At 49.2% G+C, this 25141-nt stretch overlaps 1 protein-coding gene across 1 annotated transcript in view; it reads right to left on the bottom strand.

Moving 5' to 3' along the window:
* Positions 1-2009: 2009 nt before the first annotated feature.
* Positions 2010-25141, bottom strand: part of ARK2C (arkadia (RNF111) C-terminal like ring finger ubiquitin ligase 2C) — a 106013-nt gene continuing 82881 nt past the window's right edge. Inside the window, exons 2-8 of the mRNA XM_055416818.1 lie at positions 17947-18262; positions 16201-16311; positions 11686-11815; positions 9795-9899; positions 9386-9481; positions 2734-2840; positions 2010-2257 (exon numbers count right to left, since the gene is read on the bottom strand). Coding sequence (XP_055272793.1) covers positions 2140-2257; positions 2734-2840; positions 9386-9481; positions 9795-9899; positions 11686-11815; positions 16201-16311; positions 17947-18262 — 983 coding nt within the window. The 3' untranslated portion in view covers positions 2010-2139. The remainder of the gene's footprint in view (positions 2258-2733; positions 2841-9385; positions 9482-9794; positions 9900-11685; positions 11816-16200; positions 16312-17946; positions 18263-25141) is intronic.

Raw genomic sequence — 25141 nt, 5'->3', positions numbered from 1 at the left:
CCTCGAGGATTCCTCCTACCAGAAGCCATGACCCCTGCTCTCTGCCCTCAGGTGTCCAGAGCTGCGTCCCTCTACCTGACAGCTCCACGTGTTCCAGAAGGTTCTATCTCAAGCTGAAATCTGCCTCCCCATCATTTTCACTCATTGATCCAGGTTTTACCCTTTGCAGCAACAACGCAGACTCAAATTTTCTTAACCTTAAGGATGATCTTCGTATATGTGATCAATATCTGTCCTGCTTAGTCCCATCTCACTGATATAAAGGCATTGAGTCTGGGGCATGGGGTAAGTAAGGGCAGGGGAGGCTTGAAGGGCAGTACCCATAAGGGAGACAAGGAGCCAGAGGCAGGGGGAGGAAGGGAGCAGAACTCCAGCTGAGCTGGTATTTTCCACATATGGACGAACAAAGCTGGCTTGGGATTGAAGTTGATGGACTCTCCCATCTCCATTCTCCTGTCCTCCTTTCTCTCTGCTCCCTTTGAAATTCAGAAAGAAAAAAAAAAATGTGGAGGAGTTCAGAAAGACAGCGGCCAGGGAGGCAACATCCTGGCCTCGAGGGGAGCTTACAGTCCAGGTATGATGTCACTTGGAGCTTCCAGGTCTTGTCTCCCACCACCCCATCCCTCAGTCCCAAGGAGGTTCCCAGGAGAGAGCACAGAAGTCGCTGGGCAGATAGTCGTACTCCTCGCAACACCTCGGTGAGGTAGAGGAAGTGGAAACTGGGATGCACTGTTGCTTCTCCCCACTGTAAGAAGAAGGAAACCGAGGCACAGAAAAAGAAAGAGACTTGCCCAAGGTTAGCAAAGAGTCAGAGAAAGAGCTAGAGACGAGGGCCTCCGAAGCCCACCAAGGTGGTGTCAGGGCCAGGGTCCTCTCTGAGGGGCTTGATCAGGATTCGAGACGTCCCTGAAGAAGCTCAAGATCCTCCTCAAGCTCCACATGTTTGACCTCAACTTGCGCATGCTAGCTGAGAGCACTTTGGCCAAGACTACTTTTTATCTTTAACATCTGATTAATCCTTTGCATTAGGGAGGCAGTGGCCACATTGCCTCTTTGTGGCAGGGTCTGAGCACAGCCAGAGGAAGAAGCTGGCGTGAGCAGGGCTATCCTGGCTCCGAGGAGCCTGGGGCAGCTCTAGCTGAACCCCTCCTGGGTCAGTGTGGGACTGGGAGGGGGTGAGGGGTGGCTGGAGCTATGTAGATGGGCTCTGGAAGTGGGGAGCCCTCCTTCAAGACAGCTTTATGCCTTTCACCCACTCAGATGCTGCCTTCCCAAGCCCGGCTGAGCCCCTGAGAGACCCATCGCAGGCCCCCATCCGCCGTCTCCTCAGATGCCCCTCCATGCTCGGCTCCGTGCGCTTGTAAACATGAGCAAAACAAAAGCCAAGAACAAAACAAAAACAAAACCAGGACCCCCTCCCGCCTCCCAACCTGGGTGAAAAAAAAAAGCATCCTTTTTCACCGTAAACAGAATTTGGCTCTTTTTTTTTTTTCACCTCTGATTCATTGTTTGTTTTTTTTTTCTTTTTCTCTCGTAAAGACGGGAAGATTTTGGGCTGTCGGTGGTTGGTTCAGTCAGGCACCAAAACAAGAAACTCAATGAGAAATATTTGGTGCGGATTCGGTAACAGCGACATGTCCACCACAGATGACTGGAGCACCACACACGACATTTTTTTCTGAAGCTAACATGCTCTGGCTGCCATCCACAGAAATAGCTAGAGACCCCTACATGGTTTCTACGTGGTTGAGAGGTATATATACAATCCTTAGAAGGACAGGATCGAGGGGCCGGGCTGTCAGCTGGGACCTGCAGGACCACCTCTGGACTCTCAGCAGCCTGGCCCCCCTTCCCACCCCGGCTCCGGGCAACGCCAGCTCCCTCCCTCCCGCGCAGCAGGCAGACGGACGGACGGACAGACGGATGGACAGGGCAGTCACCACTCTGCATGGGCGGGCCTCCCCCCACCCCCTGCTTTCCTCGGATATGGATTACCACCAACTCCTCTTTCCACAAAAATGTGCTTGCAGGCTTTTCCTCTACATCAAATGGCTCAGAAGGCAAAGTTTGGCTGCAAGGGCTATGGCCGTGGGGGGACCTGGTGAAGGAAAATGGGGTGTCCATTGGCTGATTCCTCCCTCAGCTGTCGGCTCCCAGCTGTGTCTCAATGTCCACTCGGCAGATGGGGCATTTCTTGCTCATGGCGAGCCACTGGTCCACACACAGTTGATGAAAGAGATGCATACAGGGGAGGCGCCTGCAAGAGGGAAGGGTAAGTGGGAGCAATGGTCAAGGGAAAGGGTCCTGCGCTGCAGCAGGAGCCAAGGGAAACCGACTCCTCGGGGGACCAGGAGGCTCAAAGGGTCTTGGGGGCCCTGCCATGGAGTGAGCTTGTGGCTGGGATGGGAATGCATGACAGGAGGGAGAATCCCAAGACCCCCCTCCTCCTGGCCCTCCAACTCAAAGCCAGGACTTGATCTGAGATCCATCCAGGCCAAATGCCCCTCTGCTCTCTTAGCTTGGTGTCCGGGTGTCCACACAATGGGCACTACACATCCAGAATGTTCCACACTCCACCTTCCTAGGACCACCATGGAGCACACTGCGCACTCTCGCACACTCACGCATTCGCGCAGGCAAACAAGCAAGCACTCCCCTGACCCCGACACACGGCAGAGGGCTGGATCAGCCCCAGGAAGGAGGACTGGGGGACTCACGGGGCCGCGCTCCTACCTCACATCTTCTCCATCTTCCAGCAGAGACAGGCAGATCGTGCATTTCTCATCGGTGTCTGACTCCTCCCCCTCCTCCTTCTTGCCCTTCCCGTCCTGGGGTCTTCGCTGTGAGAAGCAGAGTGTCTGTCACCTGAAGCCGACCCGCCTGGTGGTGGCTACTGTCTTTCATGCACAGCACTCCCCCTCTGCCTTTCAGCCCCCTTTCCCTGTGTGTCAGTCACTTTTCAAGTTCTTAAGTAATACCTGCTGCTGCTGCTGCTGCTAAGTCGCTCAGTCGTGTCTGACTCTTCGCGGCCCCATGACTGCAGCCTACCAGGCTCCTCCGTCCATGGGATTTTCCAGGCAAGAGTACTGGAGTGGGGTGCCATTGCCTTCTCCTTAAGTAATACCTAGACTTTGTTTTTGGAATGGACATGGCAACCCACTCCAGTATTCTTGCCTAGAGAATCCTGTGGACAGAGGAGCCTGGTGGGCTGCTGTCCAAGGGGTCACACAGAGTCAGACACGACTGAAGCGACTCAGCATGCATGCATGCATTGGACAAGGAAATGGCAACCCACTCCTGTATTCTTCCGTGGAGAATCTCAGGGATGGAGGAGCCTGGTGGGCTGCCATCTCTGGGGTCTCACAGAGTCAGACACGACTGAAGTGACTTAGCAGCAGCAGTAGCAGCAGCAGCAGCAGCAGACTTTGTTTTATGTCGTTTTTTAACACCTAGACTTCTGTGTGCTTCCTAGACTCTTCTCCCTGCCTCCTCCCCACACCCCGCTTCTTGGTGCAGAATACAGGGTGTGGAAGAAACCAAACGAATCTTATTTTTGTTGTTCCAGGCAAATTTTGTCCAGGGTATAAGCTTAATGCAGTCCTAAGGGCATAGAGCCTGGAAAGGAATTGGGTGCTAATGAATCACCCTTGGCAAATCTGTGGCTTGTGCATAAACAGCTGCCCACTTTCTAGCCCCTCACGCTGTCCACTCCTCCTTACATTCTCTCCAGCCTAGATCCCCGCCTCCACACTTCTCCCTCCACTTCCTTCCTTCCCTCAGCTAATGTCTATTCAGTTATTCATTCATTGCTAGATGAAGGCAAACCGGGCTTTACCTCTTAATTTTCGTACCATGCTTATTTTATGTTGGATCTCTTTGCCCGCCCAGAAAGTTCCTTTAAAATAGGTGCTAGTTCCACTGTACACCAGAAACTAACACAATGTTGTAAATCAACCATACTTCAATTTTTAAAAGCTATTAATTTAAAAAAAGGATAAGTTAAGCACTAGTTCCAATATCATGTTAGCCATCATATAGGCACTCTGTTTATACTTGCTAACTTTAATTGTCTTGTTTTAAATTCTATGCTAAGTATTTGACAAAGCTGGCTTGAAACTCAGCATTCAAAAAACTAAGATCATGGCATCCAGTCCCATCACTTTATAGCAAATATAAGAGGAAAAAGTGGAAGCAGTGACAGATTTTATTTTCTTGGGCTCCAAAATCACTGTGGACAGTAACTACAGCCATGAAATTAAAAGATGCTTGCTCCTCGGAAGAAAAGCTATTAAAAGTGTATTAAAATGCAGAGACATCACTTTGCTGACAAAGGTCCATATAGTCAAAATTGTGGTTTTTCCAGTAGTCATGTATAGATGTGAGAGTTGGACCATAAAGAAGCCTGAGTGCTGAAGAATTGATGCTTTTGAACTGTGCTGCTAGAGAAGATTCTTCAGAGTTGCTTGGACAGCAAGGAGATCAAACCAGTCGATCCTAAAGGAAATCAACCCTGAATATTCATTGGCAGGACTGATGCTGAAGCTGAAGCTCCGATACTTTGGCCACCTGACGCAAAGAACTGACTCATTAGAAAAGACCCTGATTCTGGGAAAGACTGAAGGCAAAAGGAGAAGAGGGTGACAGAGGATGAGATGGTTAGATAACATCACCGACTCAATGGACATAATTTGAGCAAGCTCTGGGAGATAGTGAAGGACAGGGAAGCCTGGCATGCTGCTTCCATGGAGTTGGAAAGAGTCAGACATGACTTAAGGACTGAACAACAAGAACTACTATGTAGAAAGTTCCAAGTTCTTAGACGGTATGGACCATGGCGCATCCTTCTTTAGGTTCTATGTACACTTGGTCAAGGACAAGGCATGTCACTGGTGCTTAAAAAATATTCTGGGGAGGAAGGGATCGAATCAGTGAATGAAGACAGGCCACTTTCTTGTCCCCATCTCCATGCCAAGCAATAAAACATTCTGATAACACCCATGGAAATAAAACTAGCTCCTTCCCTGGTAGCTCAGCTGGTAAAGAATCCACCTGCAGTGCAGGAGACCCTGGTTCAATTACTGGGTCAGGAAGAACCCCTGGAGAAGGGATAGGCTACCCACTCTCGTATTCTTGGGCTTCCCTGGTGGCTCAGCTGGTAAAAAAATCCACCTGCAATGTGAGAGACCTGGGTTTGATCCCTGGGTTGGGAAGATCCCCCAGAGAAGGGAAAGGCTACCCACTCCAGTATTCTGGCCTGGAGAATTCCATGGACTGTATAATCCATGAGGTTGCAAAGAGTCGGACGTGACTGAGCATCTTTCACTTCACTTCTCTCTCTTCTCCAGGGATAAGCAGACTTACAGGTAGTTTAGCCAAGAGACTTTATTTTTTGGGCTCCAAAATCACTGCAGATGCTGATTGCAGCCATGAAATTAAAAGATGCTTGCTCCTTTGAAGGAAAGTTATGACCAACCTTGATAGTATATTAAAAAGCAGAGACATGACTTTGCCAACCAAGGTCCGTCTAGTCAAGGCTATAGTTTTTCCCGTGGTCATGTATGGATGTGAGAGTTGGACTGTGAAGAAAGCTGATCGCCGAAGAATCGATGCTTTTGAACTGTGGTGTTGGAGAAGACTCTCGAGAGTCCCTTGGACTGCAAGGAGATCCAACCAGTCCATTCTAAAGGAGATCAATCCTGGGTGTTCATTGGAGGGACTGATGCTAAAGCTGAAACTGCAATACTTTGGCCACCTCATGTGACGAGTTGACTCACTGGAAAAGACTCTGATGCTGGGAAAGGTTGGGGGCGGGAGGGGAAGGGGACGACGGAGAATGAGATGGCTGGATGGCATCACCGACTCTGTGGACATGAGTTTGAGTGTACTCCAGGAGTTGGTGATGGACAGGGAGGCCTAGCGTGCTGTGATTCATGGGGTCGCGGAGAGTCGGACACGACTGAGCGACTGAACTGAACTGAACTGAACTGAACTGAGCCAAGAGAAAAATCTGAAGTGTCACAAGTCTTCTCCCATCATTATTCAGGATTTCCTTTTTATAGTTAATAATTTTAACTTAATATTCCTACTTTGTTTTGCTATGTTTAATCTATATTTCTTTAAACTATTGTCTCTTTTCAAGTATTATCTTATTTCTTCTTTTGTATTTTTAATCTTTTAGGTCTTCTGGTTTTTGTCTTATCTTTTCATTATCCATGAAACTTTTATCTTAACTATAACTTTCTTTAGCATTCTAAATTTAATATTTAATATTTACTTTATCTTTTACCCTTATTTTCTCATTTTCATTAACATCCCCTTTTTACTTTGATGTTATTGATATAAATTTTGTATGTTGTTTTCATATCTTTTCCTATTCTTGTTTTTCTGTATTTTTTTAAATTATTCTTATTATTACTATTTTAAAATATCCTTTTCTGTTTTATATTATTTTACTGAGTTTAATTTTTTAAGCTTTTTTTATATTTTAAAAGGGTTTTAAATGCTTTCATTTTGCATTTTTAATTCTTCTTATTCTTTATTTTAAAATATTTTATTCCCCTAATTCTCCTTTTATTCTTATAATTTCTTAGCTCAACTCTTTATCTCATTGGCTCAGTTCATTTTTCCTTTTCATTTTTAGCATTTGTTCTTTTCCTTATCTCTTCTCAGCCTTTTGAAGTGATGGCAAATGAAGTGTGTGGTCTGGTGTAAGTGAGGCCACCCTGGTCAGGAAGGTAGAAGTTGTTCCTGGGGTCCTGAACACACCTTTCTCCCTTCCGCGTTCTTCTCCATAAGCTTCAAGCTCTCCCACCAACGAATGGTCATTTTCTCCATGCCAATGATCCCCTTAATTACTGAAATACTGTCATTTCCTCTGTTGCTGTTCAGTCACTCAGTCGTGTCTGACTCTTTGCGACCCCCTGGACTGCAGCACGCCAGGCTTCCCTGTCCATCGCCAACTCCCGGAGTTCACTCAAACTCATGTCCATTGAGTCGGTGATGCCATCCAACCATCTCATCCTCTGTCATCCCCTTCTCCTCCCACCTTCAATCTTTCCCAGCATCAGGGTCTTTTCTAATGAATCAGGTCTTTGCATCATGTGGCCAAAGTATTAGAGCTTCAGTTTCAGCATCAGTCCTTCCAATGAATATTCAGGATTGATTTCCTTTAGGATTGAATGGTTTGATCTCTTTGCAGTCCAAGCGACTCTCAGGAGTCTCCTCCAGTACCACAGTTCAAAAGCATCAACTCTTTGCCACTCAGTCTTCTTTATGGTCCAACTCTCACATTCACACATGACTACTGGATAAACCATAGCGTTGGCTAGACAAACATTTGTCCGCAAAGTAATGTCTCTGCTTTTTAATATGCTGTCTATGTTTGTCATGTCTCCTATTAACATTCTATGCATGACTGACACATAATAGGTGTGTTAATAGATGTTGGTTGGAATCACTGATGGGTAAATCCAGTGCCTCCAAGGGAAGCTGCACAGGCCAAGGGTCATGGTCTTTGATATTGACACCATGGATCCTGGGCAAGCCTAGAGTGAGTGAGCCTGCTGTCAAGGTAAGAGCAGCTCCCCACTCCCAAGCTCTCACCAGGTATAGGCACTGTGTATACGCACTGTCCCACTGAATCCCCAGAGTCACTCTATGGCAGCTACTAATATATCTTTCCCATTTTACATTAAAAAGGGCAAGGGAAGGGCCAGAAATGCCAAGTAAGCTGTCCAGAGTCACACAGCTATAAGTAGTGGTTATGGTCTGAATGTTTCTCTCTCCACCCCAAATTCATATGTTGAAGCCCGAACCACCCTTCCAATGTGATGGAGATGGGGCTCTGGGTGGTAATGAGGTCTAGATGAGTTCACGAGGGTGGGTTCCCCATGATGAGGTTGGTGCCCTTATAAGAAGAGAAAAAGACACCAGAGTCTCCTTTCTGCCCCATGAGGACAGACCAAGAAGTGAGCCATCTGCCAGACGGGAAGCGTGCCCTCACTAAGAATCAAGTCAGCCAGTGCCTTGGTCTTGACGTCCCAGGCCCCAAAACCATCAGAAATAAGTGCCAGCCCAAGCCACCAAGCAGATAGTATTTTGTTACAGCAGCCCAAAGACAGTAGTAAAACTGAAATTGAAACTGATTCCAGCACCTAGTGCTTGCAGCCTAGGACCTCCTGAGGGGGTGAAGACGGGCTCCAGCTTGACCAGTACGAGCATTTTCCAGCTCCAAGATTCTCAGTGCTTGTCAAGCTTTTAATTCCTAAACCTAAATAAGTATGTATTTATTTTCATAGCAGACTTTATTTCATAGAGTTGTGTTTCTTTATATGAAAACTAAGCAGAAAATACAGCCTGTTCCATCCCTTCCCCTCTCAAAATGCACACAGTTTGCCTGATTAATATCTTGCATTAGTTTGGTGTATTTGTTACAATGGATGAACCAAGAGTGATACCTCACCATTAATAAAGTCCATTGATTTACATTAGAGTTCTTAGGGTTTGACAAATGCAGTGTCGTGTGTCCACCATTGCAGTAGCATAGGAAAATAGTTTCACCGCACTACAAATCCCGTGTGATCCACCTGTTTATTTGTTTATTCCTCCCCCAGAGCCCTTGGCAACAACGGCTCTTTTTACAGTCCAGTCTTCCTTTTCTAGAATGCTGTACATTTGGAATAATACAGTATGCAGCCTTTTCAAGCCAATTTTTTTCACTTAGTAATATGCATTTAATATGTATTTTCTGTATGACATCTATTCATGACTGGATATTTTTTTCACATCATGGAATATATACATGTTCCACAGTTTATTTATTTCTTTATTGAAAAACATCTCAGTTGCTTCCAATTTTTTTACTTATTGAATTAAAAAAAACTTAACTTCAATTCCTGGGCTCTAATCCTACTCCAGATTCCCAAGAAATAGCCCTGGAGAGCCTTCCTCTGCAGGCTTAGGGTAGAGCCTGTGAATCTGTGACTTTAAAAGTGGTCCAGGTGAACCTGACACTCACTAAGGACTGGAAACCTACACTCTGAAGCCTTAGCCTCCCGCTTCTCCACAGGGGAGGTTGTACTTGGAGTCTTTTCTAAGGCAAACCTTAGCCTTCCATGCTTGTGCTCCCTGGGCCCTCCACATTCAGATACAAACCTTCATCTACCTGTACACCCGCCCAGCACACCACTCACAAGTCCACACGTGCACACATGCACCCAGCTCCCCTCCTGTACCAATGAGACACCTGCCATCACCCCTCCTGATCACACCGGCAGAGGCACAGAAGACCCGGCAAAGGTAGCAGAGCTTCTTCTAGATTTTAAACTACACCCAGATCAACTAGGCCACCCCCCAACCTCACCTCCCAACCTGCTGGTCAGCTTACCTTCTTGTACTTGTGGGGGAAGGTGAACCTCTCAATGGTGTTCTGTACTGCTCCCCGAGTCACGTTTCCCAACCTGTCCTCGAGCTGCAGCAGCTCCTACAAAGAGAAAACGTGTGGATGCGTGCACTCCACACGTGCAGACACGCAGATGCACACACGATCGGGCAGGGGGCACTGGGAGACGTCAGCAAAGATTCACATGGAGAGAACTAACTAACTTGTCAAAGGCTCAAAGACCGTGAGATCTCTCCTCTTTTTCTCCCTCCTACTCTCAACCCTGAGTCTCCCCGCCACCACCCATGCCTCCCCCACCAGAGAGGGAAGGACAGGAGATGGTGGGGTCTCCACCAACCCAGCGGGAACCAGGCGGAATGGGAGGGTTCCCCCCAGACAGAGGGGCAGGGCGTACCTCATAGCTCTCCCGCACAGCGGAGGTGTGTCTGCTGGGGTTGAGTCCCTGGAGAGCAAGGAAGTGAAGCTGAGGGTAAGGGTAGTTTCGGATTTCATGGACGACCTGTTGGGGAGAAAATGCCTCAGACAGGATTCCAGGCTCCAGGAGCCCAGCCTCTGATTCCCCCTCCCTTCGCTGCCAGTCAGTGCAGCCCTGAGGTGCTGCAGGTAAGGGAGGAGAAGCACTGTCTTTCCTCCTGCTGTCTTTTCTGCTCATCAAGAACCGAGCCTGTGCCGAACCAGCCCCAGAAAGAATCATAAAATCAGTAAAGTAACAAACTAATCTGACTGGGCGTTTATTTCATAGCAGGCCCTGTTTGAAGCCCTTCTCATGACTAACTGAATTATCTCACCTCGTCTGTCATGTGGGCACAATTACTAGCCCCATTTTACCGATAGGGTAAATGAGAGGCAAACAAATGAGGTAAGACACATAAATGGTTTCAAACCCAGGCAGCCAGATGCAAAATCCACTCTCTTCCCCTCTACACTGCGCCACCCAGACGAGGGTGGGACAAGCAAGGGCACAAAATTTAATGACTCAGGAACCAAGAGAAACAGTACTTTAATGTAATATTTAAAAATCAAAGTAATACCAAAAAGCCCATAATGAACAACAATATCAAAATTGTAAAGAAAAACAGGATCTGACCCTTTCCTTGAACAGCCCTACCTCACTCACTGTGAGTAAGAGCTCCTCAGCTTACTCCTGCATGATCCTGGACTTAACCTCTCTATGCCCCAGTTTGCCCATCTGTAAAATAGGGATAAACCCTTTCCTGTGGGGTGATCCCTGCGTTGGGGAGATCTCCTGAAGTAGGAAATAGCAACCCACTCCAGTATTCTTGCCTGGGAAATTCATGGACAGAGGGAACCTGGTGGGCTATAGTCCATGGGGTCGCAAAGGGTCAAACATGACTGAGCAACTGAACATACAGTGCTTAGTGCCTGGTATGCACTAAGTTCTCAGCAAACACAAGGTTTTATTCCTAGGGGGTGGTACTCCATACGTGAACCTTAGAACTGCAGAGCCAACAAGGCTTCTGAGACGACACATCCTAGCTCTCACTTTACAAGTGAAGAGACTGAGGTGCTGGATGGTTAAAGGGCAAAGGCAGTGCCAGAAGGGCAGAATTAACACTTGAGGGCAGCAGCGTGGAGAAGATGTCTGGAAATAAGATTTTCAGTAGGTCTTCAGCTGCCTTAACGGATTCACTTCACCCTCATTCATGAAGCATCAGGAAGCTTGGGATGCCAGGAACGCAAAGGCCCCCAAACCCAACCTGACCCTCCCACAGTCCCTGCCCCTGCAGTGCTGAAGGCCTACGCTCCACACGAGGCCGCCCCAGACCGGCAGGCAGCCCTAAGGGCCACCTCTGGGGGTCTCTTATGTTCCCACACCAGGTGTCTTCATCCCATTTCACAGATCAGTAAAACCAGAGCCCAGGGAGGCGTCCACCCTAAATGAGGTCATATGGGGTTTGGGGACTACCCTGCTTGTTCTTAACCCTGGGCCTTTCCCCCAACCACCCCCCATCCTCACTCACTCCTACCTCCATCCCCACACCCCCAGCGCCCCCAGACCACAGCCTGCCACACTGCCCCTTGCTCCTCCCCCAGCACCCCCACCCCTCCTTCCAGCAGTGCTAGCTTCTAGCCCAGCAGCTTTCCTTTCTTTCCTCTTCAAGCCTGACTGGGACTGGGAGTTGGGAGGGAAAGGTTGCAGTGGACCTGCCTGGGCGTGGGCACAGGGGTGCAGGTCACAGGGGAACAGAGCCGCAGGCCTCAGCCCACCATTGGCACCAACAGGCGGCAGAGGACTCAGTCGCCCGGCAAAGCCTCTCACTCACCATCTGCGTGGAGGAGGAGTTTCGGGGAAAATGGTGCATTCGAAGAGTTGCTAGGTAATGCTGATAGTGCTGAGGGACGGGCCGCACCTGGAACTGAGCAGAACTCAAGCCGGCGTCCACACTGAGATCCCTGCAGGGACAGGGCCACAGTGAGGCACAGGGGCTTCAGCCGTCGGGTGCGAGGGGACCCCAGACATCAAGCCCATCGAGTATAATCAGGGTCATGAATTGCCACAGAGGCAAGGGAGCCAGTCCCGCCTAGTCCATCCCCCTCTTTAGGACAAAGAGAAGCAAGACTCAGAGAAGGAAGGGCTCTGCAAGATCCAAAGGAGCTAGAACATTCTGAGCCTCATACAACTTGGGACTAGTGCACAAATCTCCCTCCCAAGGCAAAGTCCATTCCTAAGAGAAATGCTGAAAGAGAAATCCAGATAAGCCAGACACAGATTCAAAGCAAAGGAAAGACAGGTCCAGATAAAGTGAAGGGGTCAGAGGCCATGCTTTGACCACTTTAAGAAAATAACAGGAAAGGGGCCTGCAGCCTTGGGGCAGGAAACTCTCCTGAACCACTGCCCCCATTCTTAACAGTGCAGGAAATTCACTTCAGTTAGTAATCAATCAGTTAATACTGAAAAGGAACCAGAGTTTCTTGAAAAAATGGCTAAGTTCAGGTCTGAGTATAAAAAAAAATGTGCAAAATGAGATTGAAACATCTTGTCATAATTGAAACCAAGGAAGTCATCAAGGTCAGGTCAAAGGATTCAGGAACCATCCTGAAGAGGCCCCCACTCGCAGAGTCTGGACATTTTGCATCAATGAGTGTAACTGCAATAGGTTGAAACACATCAAATAAGTTCAAATCCAGGGGCGTGAAATGATGCTAAAGCACATCGGTCCCCTTTGAAGGATGCTAGGGAGCCAACGCTTCATTTTGAAAACTAATAAATACAGGAGAAGAACCAAACATTTATTCTGTCTTTCCTCTATTAACTGTACTTCAGGGTAACCAAATCACGATGAAGGGAAATTGCTCTTTATGAAAGTTTTCTGTGTAATAAGTGAATAAAGAATGATTGAATTGCTTGTCACCTTCTCACGTCTCCTAAAGAAATAAAGGACCTGGGGGAAGATCATCAATTACTATTAAAATCACATAGGAGAGTCAACCAGCTTTTCAACCAACTGGAAGAACCCAGCATCTCCTCTGAAGTGTTTTCACCAGCAATTGCGAGTTGAAGCTGAACCTGCTCAGGTTTCAACCTGAGTGCCAGGGTGTAGGGAATATAGCAAACCAAAGGGTGCCGAGCAAATGCAATTTGTGTAAAACGTGAGGAACATGAGAGGAATATCTGCTTCCATCTGTGATGTCTGAACTGTGTGATGTAAACATATTCCTGTGTTTCTTCCATCAGTTTAGTTCAGTTCAGTCGCTCAGTCGTGTCTGACTCTCTGTGACCCCATGGACTGCAGCACGCCAGGCTTCCCTGTCCATCACCAACTCCTGGAGCTTATTCAAACTCATGTCCATTGAGTCGGTGATGCCACCCAACCATCTCATCCTCTGTCATCCCCTTCTCCTCCCACCTTCAATCTTTCCCAGCATCAGAATCTTTTCCAAGGAGTCAGTTCTTTGCATCAGGTGGCCAAAGCCCAGATCCCTGGAACAACTCCTGATGAGTCTGCCCCCTTGGGAAATGAGGTAACTCTTGGAGTTGGTTGGAAGTAAACTTAGAAATCCTCCGAGTCTAACCCCTCATTTTGCAGGCCCAGCGGAGGCCTGAAGAAGGGCAGTGCCCGATCCACAGCCCTGGGCTAGCCAGTCTGGGACTCCGGGGTTTCTGACCCTCAGCTGGGCTCATCCTATGACCTGCCTCGACAAAAGGAGTTCCATGGGCACCTCATGGGCAGAAACTCGGACTCTTAGCAGCTGCCCAGCAGTCCCTGCAGATTCACAGCTGCAGAGAGATGTTCAGGGAATTCTACCAAAAGCAAAGTCCCAAGGTTTGAGAATAGAATCACTCCAATTCCGAGAATGCTGACTAGAGAAGCAAAAGACACCTTCACCCTCAAGATGAGTGGGGCGATTTGCCCAGGGTGGACCTGGGTGGGCTCTGGGATCCCCTTTTATCATCTCACCAAAACTCTGATCCCAAACCCAGGATCCCTGAACAGTTGCCTGCAGGGGAAGGAAGCCAGGGGGCTCTCATCTCCATGCCCCCTCTCTACCTGTCCCAGCTGCCCAAGCAGGGCTAGGGCTAGGTGGTGGAGTGGCCTGCAGTGGGGGCAGAGATGGAACCACGAACCCTGGACGGAGTCAGAGGAGCACAATGAGAATGGAGACACTGGAGCAGGGCACAAAGTTGTGGTCAAGTTACCAGGCCTACGCCAGAAAGGGGAACTTCGTGGCAGGTATTTATCCCCCAAGGCCTGCTGCTCCCACACACTCTCAGGCCAGGGTGCTCAGCTAAGAGCAGTTACTTGGGTAGAGCTGAAATCTCCTAAATTTCAGGGAAAGGCCAGTCAGCCTCAGGCCTGGGGCTGGACCAGGCTCTGGGGGCCGGTTCCTGGAATGATTAGGGCAGATGGTTCTTTAAAGGAAAGGGGCAGGGGGGCTGGGTCCAGACAGACTCGCCACCTCCTCCCTCCCAGGGCTCCTTGCAGAGTGTGAAAGCGGCCCCTCCTCTAATGCATTTCCTGTCATCTAATTTCCAGAACCTTGCATCTCCTGGCAGAAGAGACCTCCCTGGAAAAGAAGGGGGGCGGGTATGTAAAGCCTCTCGTCACCACTAGGCTGGCCCTTGCTGGAGCAGAGCTCATTACAGGGAGGAGAGGGGGCCTCCTGCTTGGGAAGTGGGGACGGGACAGGCAGAAAAGCCCAAGGTGGCCCTGGGCACAGGGGCCTCCCAGCCTCTCAGGGCCCCAGTCTCTCCCAGTTCTCGGGGCAGGCAGGGGTCAGGAATGCAGAGCAACCTAAATTTGGGGAGGACAGGAGACTTAAAGCAAGCAGGCTTACCTGCAACACCCTCCTCCTGACATCTCTGCAGTGTCACCCTCACTGTGTCACCATGTGGGACCCCGTGTGTGTATTCAGACCCCTCAGCTGCACACAAGGACCCTGGGTGCTCTGTGTGCTGAAGTGAATGAAATTGAATTGACTTGCCAGCTGAGGGACAGAATTTCATCCAAACAACAATTAAATCTTCCTAATTTGAATGTGCTAATTAGAAAGAGGCTGGGCTGAAGCTGGCTGTGACACAATCTCTTAAGGAAGCTTTAAATCTATCAGAGAAAACTTGAGAACTAGTGAGGACTGGAGATGATGGAACCTGTGAAAACAACCCTCTCCTGCACCTAGAAGCACATTTAACTTCCAATCAACCAGAACTGCCCCTCAGAACCGCTCCTGGGTGTCCAATCCTGGTTGCGTTGCCAAAGCAACCCTTGCCCATGAAAGTTAGCCTGACTAAATGGCTGAGTAATGAATCTACTGTATGTCTGTTTTATAAATAGTCCATTCCCTTTCGTTGAGGTTTTTTTGTTTTTACATTCTTTTAAAGAAAAAATATTTTTTTAACCTCAAAGTTGCAAGAACAGCACCAAACAATTCCTGGTTATTCTTCATTCAGATTCCCCGAATGTTAGAGTTTCACTACTTTACTGCATTTCCTTTTCCTTCTCTCTCCATTCATCCATCCTTACATCCCTACTTACATATACCCATACACAGTTCCCCATGGATTTTTTTTTCTAAACTATTTAAAAGTAAGTTGCAGGCATGATGCCCTTTACCGCTAAGTACTTTAGTGAAATGCACATCTTTTTTTTTTCAAGTGTTGGGGTGTTTGGTTCTGATCCTAGGTTAGGTCAGCCCTCCCTGAGCTGTGAGTAGGGTGAGACCAAGGTCCTAAAACCAGGCATCTGCACTGCATCTCAGGGCAAGAAAGACCTGTGTCCTGAGTTCAGGAGATTGTGGGAAGACTTCACAAGGTCCCACTGCCTACAAAGACCCCTCAAGCAAGTCTTGATCCTCTCCCCAGGCAGTCTCCCCAGGCCTTGCCCCCAACTTGGCTGCTTCTATCTCCCTGAGCCTCTTTTGCATGGCTGGCATGCCCTGGCACTTCTCTCTGGACTCCTCAAGGCCCAGCTCCTCCAGGAAGCCTTCCCTGACCATCATGCTAGCTCCTGAGACTCTCCTATCTGCCCTCCTCCCAAGGACTATTGGTTCACAACACTCCCAGGACTTGGGAAATGCGTTGCATCCCTGTCAGCTCCTTCCAGGAAGAGCCACGAGAACCGAGCCCCAGGACGGGCACGTGGTGGCGCTTAGCCACATCTGAGCTTGCTGCCAGAACTAGGCCCCTGGGGGCCCATCTGGCTCCGAAGGTGTCTGGGGACAGGGCAAAAGCTGGGGCTTGAAGACTAGGACTCCCGCGTCACTGATATGAAGGAAACAGGCGCTCCATGGACCGGGCAAGACCCTCCTCTGTCCCTCCCCCAGGGGCCCCAAAGACTCACCAGTCAGTGCCCTCAGCCAAGTACCTGGGCTGAGGCGTCTGTAGTTGGTGGCCGAAGTCGAAGCTGGGGTGGAGGCGGTGCGGATGGACAGACACGCGCTCCTGATTCCGCCTGCACCGGAAGGGAAGGAGGACCCAGGCGTCAGGGCAGCCCGGGCCAGCCCAGCTTGCAAGAGTGCTGAGCCCCCGGCGGCCCCCACCCACGCCTACGTATGGAGCAGAGGCCTTCAGCCCTCTTCCCAAGCTCCAAGGAAGCTTCCTGGGCAGCAGCTCATAACTCAGACAGTCCCGCTGTCTGTGGGCTGCCCACTACCCCGAGGCCGCTCCCTGGGTCTAACTGCTGCAGGCCTACTGTCTCACCCAGGCTCTCTGCCTCCTCTGCTCCTTCTCCTTCTCCTTCCCTCTGTCCTCGGTGGGTTGCATTCAGGACACACAGACCTGCCTCCCGTAGCATCTCCCATGTCTATGCACCCACACCCTCTGCTGCCACCATGCTCTTCTCTCCTCCACCCTTCTGCACACGCTTCCCAGTTTTCATGGCCCAGGAGTGGGCCTCCTCCAGGAAGGCCTCCCAGAACACTCTAGATCATGGTGACCTCTCCTTCCTCTGACCTCCTACAATACTTACCCTCTGTCCCAGGTACCCCAGCCTCTATAGATATGAGCACTTAGGGCCTTAAAGACCATCATGTCCAGAGATGCTCAAAGTATGCTCCAGCGACCCCTGGCAATCCCTGTGTCCCTTTCACAGGGTTTCTGAGGTCAAAATGATTTTCATAATAATACTATCATGTATTTGCTTTTTCACTCTCATTCTCTCACAAGTAAACAATGGAATTTTCTAGAAACTACATGACATGTGATTCAGCTACAATGTGAGTGCAGAAGCAGACTTGAGAATATAGCTATCTTCTATCGAGCCAGGCATTAAAGAGATTTGCAAATATATAATTTTTAAAAGTCAGTCTTTTTACTGTATTTATATATAGCTATTTTTTTGAAAAACATTACTGGTATTAATATAACTTTGTCATTGTCATTTTTAAATGAATTAACAAGTATTTAAATATTTTTCATTTTTAATTTCTAATAGGGTTAAGTATCAATAGTCATAACCCACATAAGCAAAAGTTTGCTATGGTCCTCAATAATTTTTAAGAGTGTAAAATGTCCTGAGACAAAAATGTTAGAGAAACACTTATCTTGGACAACTCCTTCTCTTAACGTTTGAGACTCAGAGAGGGGAAGTGACTTGCCCAAGGTCCCACGGTCAGTTCGGCCCCATTTGATTAGTACTGTCTCATTTAATTTTGCATTCGTTTCATTGTTGGTCTCTCCAACCACATGATGGGCTCTTTGTGGGCAGGGCTGACCCAGGGCATCCCTTAGGGACCTCCAGTGTTAGAATCAGGTGACCCTAACATTTGAGAGGGTGCGAGGGGTCCCCTAGTCTAGTCTCCCACACCATGCAAAAGTCTACCGTGAGCATCCTAGCCCACTAGTTACCGGGCTCCTGACCAGCTACCTGGGCCATGTGACAAGGACACACACTAGCAACGGAGGGAACCGGTGTCAGGTTAAAGCCGTGCTCACTACCCGGAATGAACGCCTCTAACCAGCGCAAAAGCTGCCTCCTCCAGGGAGACTCCTTTGCTGACTGATGGCTGGCCCAGCCTGGCAGGAAACCCGGGGTCGGCCCTGGGCCCCGCCCCGGCCCCGCCCACCCTCGCACACGTGGCGCACACACCTGGGGTGCGAGACCAGCCGGCGGTGCTGGGCTTCCAGGAGCTGCTGCTGCAGGAGGTATTGCTGGTGCAGGGCCTGAGGTAGGAAGGAGGGACCTGTGACGTCCTGGAACTGCAGGGTGGGCAGCGGGGTCAGCGACTGGTGCAGGGCGCCGCTGTGCTGGTGGGCCGGGGCCATGTGGGCGCTGAGGCCCGGCTGCGACTGCACGGGGTGGGCCAGGGGGAAGTCGGGAGCGAGCTGCTGCGGCTGCGGGGGGCCCAGGTGGAAGTGGCGGCAGGAGGTAGCGTGAGGAAGCTGAGACCTTTGAAAGGGGGCACCTGGAGAAGCAATGAGAAAGACCCCATGAGGACTAGCCCTGCTGCCCTCCCCCACGGGTCTCATCTCCCCCTACCGGCAACCTGCAGCCGGTGAAACTCAAAACCTTCATTAGAACCCAACAGTGTCATTATTTTTATATACAAATGATCATCAGTGCTGCCTGGTAAAGGCTCAGTGCAGAAGTGTTGGAGGGAGGAGGTGTATTTTGTTTAATAAATAGATAAGTGTTCTCTTTTAAATTAACACACTAGTTAAAGGAATTTTAAGGTCCCAGGAGACAGTTTGGCTTTCTTAAATTTCTCCCAGGCAACTTTACTGAACCTGCTACCTTTTAAGATAGATGCTTAGAGAAACAGCCTGCAGTGAAGGAGACCCAAGTTTGGTCCCTGGGTTGGGAAGATCCCCTCGAGAAGGAAATGGATACCAACTCCAGTATTCTTGCCTGAGAAATCCCAGGCAAGAATACTAAATTTAATCTAGTCTCCACCACCTTCTAAATAAAATTAACCTTGATGATGGGAAAGTCTTGCAACTTCTCCGTAAGCAGAGATCCAGCTCTCAGCATTGGAGTCCTTTAATAAGGAAGGAAGTAGACTTGACACCTCAGGAAGCTTTAAAGAGGCTTCCTGTTAAATGTGACAGGTTCAACACATATCTGTTCCTTCCCAAACCTCACTGAAATGAGGGCAAAGGAATAAAGAGAAAATAAACAGGCAAGGACAGGGAGAACAGGAGACGTGACACCAGCAGGAAACAAATGTCAACAGATTTTTGGAAGACAGACAGCAGATGGAGGAATTAGCAGAGCTGAGAAATTGGAAACAAAGCACCTAATGAAGGTGTGGACTTCCTTGTAGCTCAAATGGTAAAGAATCTGCCTGCAATGCAGGAGACCAGGGTTCGATCCCTGGGTCTGGAAGATCCTCTGGAGAAGGAAAGGGCAGTCCACTCAGTATTCTTGCCTGGAGAATCCCATGGGCAGAGAAGCCTGGCGGGCTGCAGTCTGTGGGGTCGCAAAGAGGTGGACACGACTGAGCAGCTAAACACTCACAGAATAAGGTGCAGTGGATAGATCTTGCCACACATGCTGAAACAGTGTGGAGTTGGAGGTGGTGACTCCTTTGGAAGGTGGGAGAGATGGTGGCGCTGAGAATGGGGAGGCTGGTTGCCAACCTGTATGAGGAGCAGTTCTGCCCTTTGCAGTGCAGTGACTGCCCCTCCCTCACCCCGGCATTTTTCAGGGAAACTGAGCCAGAAAGGCCACAGTAGTGGAGGACCGGGATGCAGCACTGTGCTCCAACCGGGGGGTGAAGTGACAGTCCATACATGGAACTTTGGAAACCTCTGTTCCCTTCTGGCATTCGGTTCGGTGGATACTGCCCATCATGTGCCTCTCCACTGTCCCCCCACACCCCACAGCTCCAGGCTGGAAACTGGTCCCAGAAAGAGCTCAACAGATCCTTCTGGTTGGCAGTACCCAATAAAATGGTAGAGTCCTCAGCTGGCCACTGCATAATAAAGCCCATAAGTTGAAAGGTCCACACATAGACACAGAGCTTCTGGAAGTTTTAGTGACCTACTCTTCAATGTGAACAGCTAGCCAACGATAGCTAGTCTCTTGAGGAAAAGTGAAAAGAGAGGAAGAATATACTAAATTAAAAAAAAGAAAAGGAAAAACTCAGGAACAGAAGTAATGCAGGGATGCAAAAAAAAAAAAAAAGACCAATAAACTTCAAAACGTTTAAATTAATATCCTCAGAAAAAGTAAGATATTGGGTCCATGAAACAACTGTAAGCTCCTTTAAAAGGAGCAATGAGGAGACAAGAGAACGCTTGGAATTCAAAAATATAAGAGGTGAACGCTGAAATTTAGCATAAGGGTTGGAAGGTGACACTGGGGTAATTTCCGAGGAAGCAAAACAAGAAAACAAGGAGATGAGGAGAAAGATGCCAAAGTTGAAGGGTTCAGTCAGAAGAACCCACAGTTTTTCTGGTAAGAGAAAAAAATGGAAAAAATTATGGAAAAAAGTATTTAAAAATTTTCGCAGAACTGAAGGTCAGCTTCTAGATAGAAAAGGCCCTCTGAGTGCTCAGTGGGGAGAACCTCACAGTGAGGCATCTCACTGGGAAACCCCCAAGCACTGGGGGCAATGATTCACAACTTCCAGAGAGAAGGCACACCAGTCCCATTCGAAGGTCAGGAAGCAGGATAGCACCAGATTTTTCAACAGCAATATCAGAAGTTTGAAAACAGTGGAGCAACTGCCTTCAAGGTACGGCAGAGGTAGGGGAGGGGGGATTTTCAATCTAGAATTCTGTGTCCAGCTAAACTTAATCAGGCATAAGAATAGAACAAGACTGTTTTCAAACATGCAAGGTCTCAAAAAAATTAAACTTCTCTGCACCCTTTCTCAAAGAGGTACTGATGCAAACCAAGAGAAAGGAGCAAAGAAATAGAGGGTGACACCTGGAAGAGAGGGCGTTTCCCAAGCACACAGCTGTACAGACCCTCCAGCAACCATTTCAAGGGGGGCAGGAGGGAGGGTGCGCTGAAGGTATCTGGGGGTAGATAAAAAAACATAGGGTGACCGTTAGATTCAGCCACAATAAAATAATACTGGAAGACATCTTCCAATTTTATAGAGCATTTGGTAAGAATTTATAAAACTGCCATAGAAGGCAGGCAATTATTACCTCTAGGAAGGGAAAATATTGTTCAGAAAGTGTAATTATTATGTACCACTTGGTTCAGCAGTGAACAATCTCTATATATTAATAATGCAACAAGCATTAATAAACTATTTTAGAACAGAAAAGGACATTTATTCCATAATAAGAAGAAAATAGACAATGTCAAAATTGAAAAGTCAACAAATAGCAGTATTAGTACTTAGCACTTAGTAATTTATGTATTTCAGGAAGTAAATACTTGAAGAAGAGCTGGGAGTGTTGAGCTTCTAGTGGTGGGGCTGGGGTGGGGAGGATGAAGGGCAGACAATCCCTGTTTTACTAAATGTGTCTTGTACTGGAGTTATTTGTCTTTGTAAATGACATGCATGTCACTGATAGGTTTTTTAAAAAAAATTTTTAATGAATATTTGCAAAACAAAATGGAACTAAAATGTATTTCTGGCTCACTGCAAGTAAGCCAGAAAAGAATTATCCAGAATCTTAACTCCCACAAGCATTACAAATCAGTAGGCCTCCCTGTTTGGTGAATTCTGGCTTCCATGAGCCCAGGGCCTGTGGCCTGAGCAAGCTGGCTCTGGCTTCCTCCTTCTCCCTCACCACCATCTATCATCAACACAACTGTAAAAAAGGAGGAGAAGGCCACGCGGCCGAAGGAAAGAGGGCAAGAGAGGAATGGAGAGCTGTCGAAGCTAACGAAGTGAAAGACAGCCACGGCTGCGGAGGGAAGGAATGGGGTGACAAAAACAAAGAATACTGTGAAGACTCCAATCCACTACTGTCTGCTCAGTTACAGTGTGAGCCATGTATGTAATCGTAGATTTTCTAGTATCCGCCTTTAAAGAAGTCAGAAGAGACAGGTGAATGTAATTTTAATAACGTTTGTTGTATAACTGAGCGCTGAAGAATTGATGCTTTTGAACTGTGGTGCTGGAGAAGACTCTTGAGAGTCCCTTGGACTGCAAGGAGATCCAACCAGTGCATCCTAAGGGAGGCCAGTCCTGGGTGTTCATTGGAAGGACTGATGCTGAGGCTGAAACTCCAATATTTTGGCCACCTCATGCGAAGAGTTGACTCATTGGAAAAGACCCTGATGCTGGGAGGGATTGGGGGCAGGCGGAGAAGGGGACGACAGAGGATGAGATGGCTGGATGGCACCACCGACTCAATGGACATGAGTTTGGGTGAACTCCGGGAGTTGGTAATGGACAGGGAGGCCTGACATGCTGCGATTCATGGGGTCGCAAAGAGTCAGACAGGACTGAGCGACTGAACTGAACTCAGTATATCCAAAATGTTATTATTTCAACATATACTCAATATAAAAATGTATTGAGGGACTTTCCTGTTTGCCCAGTGGTTAAGAATCTGCCTGCAAATGCAGGAGACAGGGGTTCAAACCCTAGTCTGGGAAGATTCCACATGCAGAGCAACTAAGCCTGTGCTTCACAACTACTGAAGCCAGTGTGCTCTCCACACATTGCAGTGAAGACCCAGCACAGCCTAAATAAATAAATGAAATTATTTTTTTAAAAAGTATTGTGATATTTTACATTTTTTTTCATACTAAGTTGTCAAAATCCAGGGTACACCTAGCACAGAACATCTTGACCACTTGCAGTTAGCAGCTTCCTTGTTGGACAGTGCAGCTCTAAAGGAAAAAGACCAGCTCCACACACAGAGCAAAGCATTTTAGCCAAGTTTGCTAATGTGTCTGCCAGTGGCCCCCCTGGCTTGCTGGTGAGATTCACACACCTTAACCTGATCGTCCAGCTCCATCCTCCTGATCCCCACCACCCCCACCAAACCCTTCACCGTCATCCACGCTGGACCCCTCGAATCTCCAGACATCCACATTCCCACTCCGGGGCCATTGCTCACGCTGGTGGCTGCCTTCTCCACCTTTAAAGGTCATATCATGGCAACTCAAAAAATGCCTCTCCTGCCCACCAGCCCCCAGGGACGCCTTCCTCCTCTGTGTTCCTATAGAAGGCCTTGTCGCTACCACTCCCTTGGCACCTGGCAGCAGCTACCTTGGGCTGTGACTTCATGCCTGCCGCCCCCAGCTGGCCAAGCTTTGTGTTTCGCTGTTTCTGGATCCCGACACGCCTCCCTGGAGCTGGTGCTCAGTGAATAGCTGGTTGACTGACTGCTGGAGGGACTGAGGGAAAGACAGGGGCTCGGGGGGACTGCCATGCTGAGGCCAGTTAAAGGCAAACTGATATGAAATTGAGAGGGAAGGAAGGTGGCCAGTAGGGCTGGGGTGAGCTCTCGGTTTTAAAGCTGCAGCGCCCGGGGCCTGATCAGGCCGAGCGGGCTGGCATCCTTCACCTCAGGCACTGGTGGAGTCTTTCCCATCACAGGGAACAGCAGCTACCTTCCTCCCACAGTCCCCTCCTGCCATGAGGGCGCCCACCCTGTGAGGGGGGAAGCCTTTCAGGTTCCTGTGGAGGCCCCTTAGGAAGAAGATGGGCCACCACCCCAACCTGGAGAGGTTTCCACCCTCCGGTAACCTGTGCCTCCAGCCGATGCGCTGGGCAGTGAACACGGCTGCCTTCTCTCCTGGGCGGGCAGCAAAAGTGAACCGAAGTATCTGTAGGTCCCGAATTGTTTCAGGCAATTTCTATGTGCACTAGTCCTTTGATCTCCGTTCTGGGGTTCTGTGCCCCTCTCCCCTTTCATCTCCATCCCCAGAGGGCTGTCAGTCTCAGCCGCCCTACTCAGAAGGTAGTTAAAGGCAGAAGACACCCATTCTGGGGCCCCGGCCTCCCCCAGCCTGTGTCCTGCACCTATGAAAGCAGCAGATAGCGGCTGCTGTACGTGGTCTCTAAGGGCAGAGGAGTGAAGTTCTTAGGGTACACAATTTGGGCCCCTGGCAAGCCAACGATCAGTGACATCTGAATAACACTTACATCCCACAATGCCCCCATCAATAGACAGCCTGCAATTTTTCCCATTAGAGTTACTCCTTTGGGTTAAAAAAATAATCTCCAGATGTCCTTGACTATACTGTCCATTTATCTTATTTCCCCAGGGCTGAAATGACATCAGTTGGAAGATTCATTGTGAACTAAATAAAATAATTAGGGAGTGGGGGAAAAAGAGGGGTTACATTTTTTTTTTAAGCACCACATTAAAGGAGCACAGCAAAGTATCAGACACACAGTAGTTTCAGTAATGTGAAAAGAAACATGTGCATCTTAGCATTCTGGAACTGGTGCTGTCGGGTCCCTCTGAGAGCTATCTGGGAGCACCTTCAAGCAGGGGTGTTTCCCAGGGCAGGGCTGGGATGGGGCAGGCCACCGTGCTGGCCTTGCCCAATGGCCACCTGGCACACGCAGGCACCCCAAAAGAGCTGGTGTTTGATTCCTGCCTCGTGGGTGGGGAGCCAAAAAGGCTGGAAGCTGGAGAGTGCATGGATCAGAGGACAAGCCCCATGGGGAGGGGAAGGTGAAGGAGAAGCGGAGGATGTGGGAGCCACGGGCTGTGGGCCAGGTGGGAGAAGAAGACAGTGACGGAGGTCTCGCATCTCTGGAAGGTTCACTGACACTTGTCTGGTAAGTGACAGAGCGGAGGCTTGAACTGAGGCCTTTACTGAAAGGCAGCTGTCAACGGGAAGGAGGGGCGGAGCCCGGGAACCAGGAGGCTTGATAAAGTGAGAGGCCCTTCCGAGGAGGAGAGCAGGGCAGACGCAAGGCCCGACACCCGGAGCACCCTCTGGGGACGATGGGACGGAGGCAAGGGGCAGAGGAGGCTGGTTGGGAGCTGAGAGGAGCCAGGCTGAGAAGTCAGGAAGCAGGGACGGCAGTGGAGACAGCGGAGCGGTGTGGCCAGACGGGCTTCTCCAGAGCAGGCAGCGTCCTGCGCTGGACGGATGTTCTAGCTGAATTCTCACCTGCACCAGCTTGATCACCTCAAGGAAAGGGGGCTTTCGGCCTCCAGACCCCAGAGCTGAGAGGCACTGTCTTCAAATCCTCAGACCAAGAAGGAAGGGAAAGAGCAGGCAGTGCTGGAGGCAGCCACCAGAGGGGCCAGCTGCCCACCCCACTGCCCCGGGGATAACCACCTCCTGCTGGTGGGGACCTCAGGGACGAGGTTGCAGGCCACCCCCCGGCCAACCAGGCCAAAGTTCCCCCACTTCTCTCGGGGATGGGTGCAGGACCCTGGGAGAAAAGGATGGAACCAAACCT

Source organism: Moschus berezovskii, chromosome 28, assembly GCF_049115385.1.
Source record: "Moschus berezovskii isolate FMDL1 chromosome 28, NW_MosBer_1.0, whole genome shotgun sequence".
In the NCBI taxonomy this organism is placed as follows: Eukaryota; Metazoa; Chordata; class Mammalia; order Artiodactyla; family Moschidae; genus Moschus; species Moschus berezovskii.
This window is presented reverse-complemented; position numbering and strand designations above follow the sequence as displayed.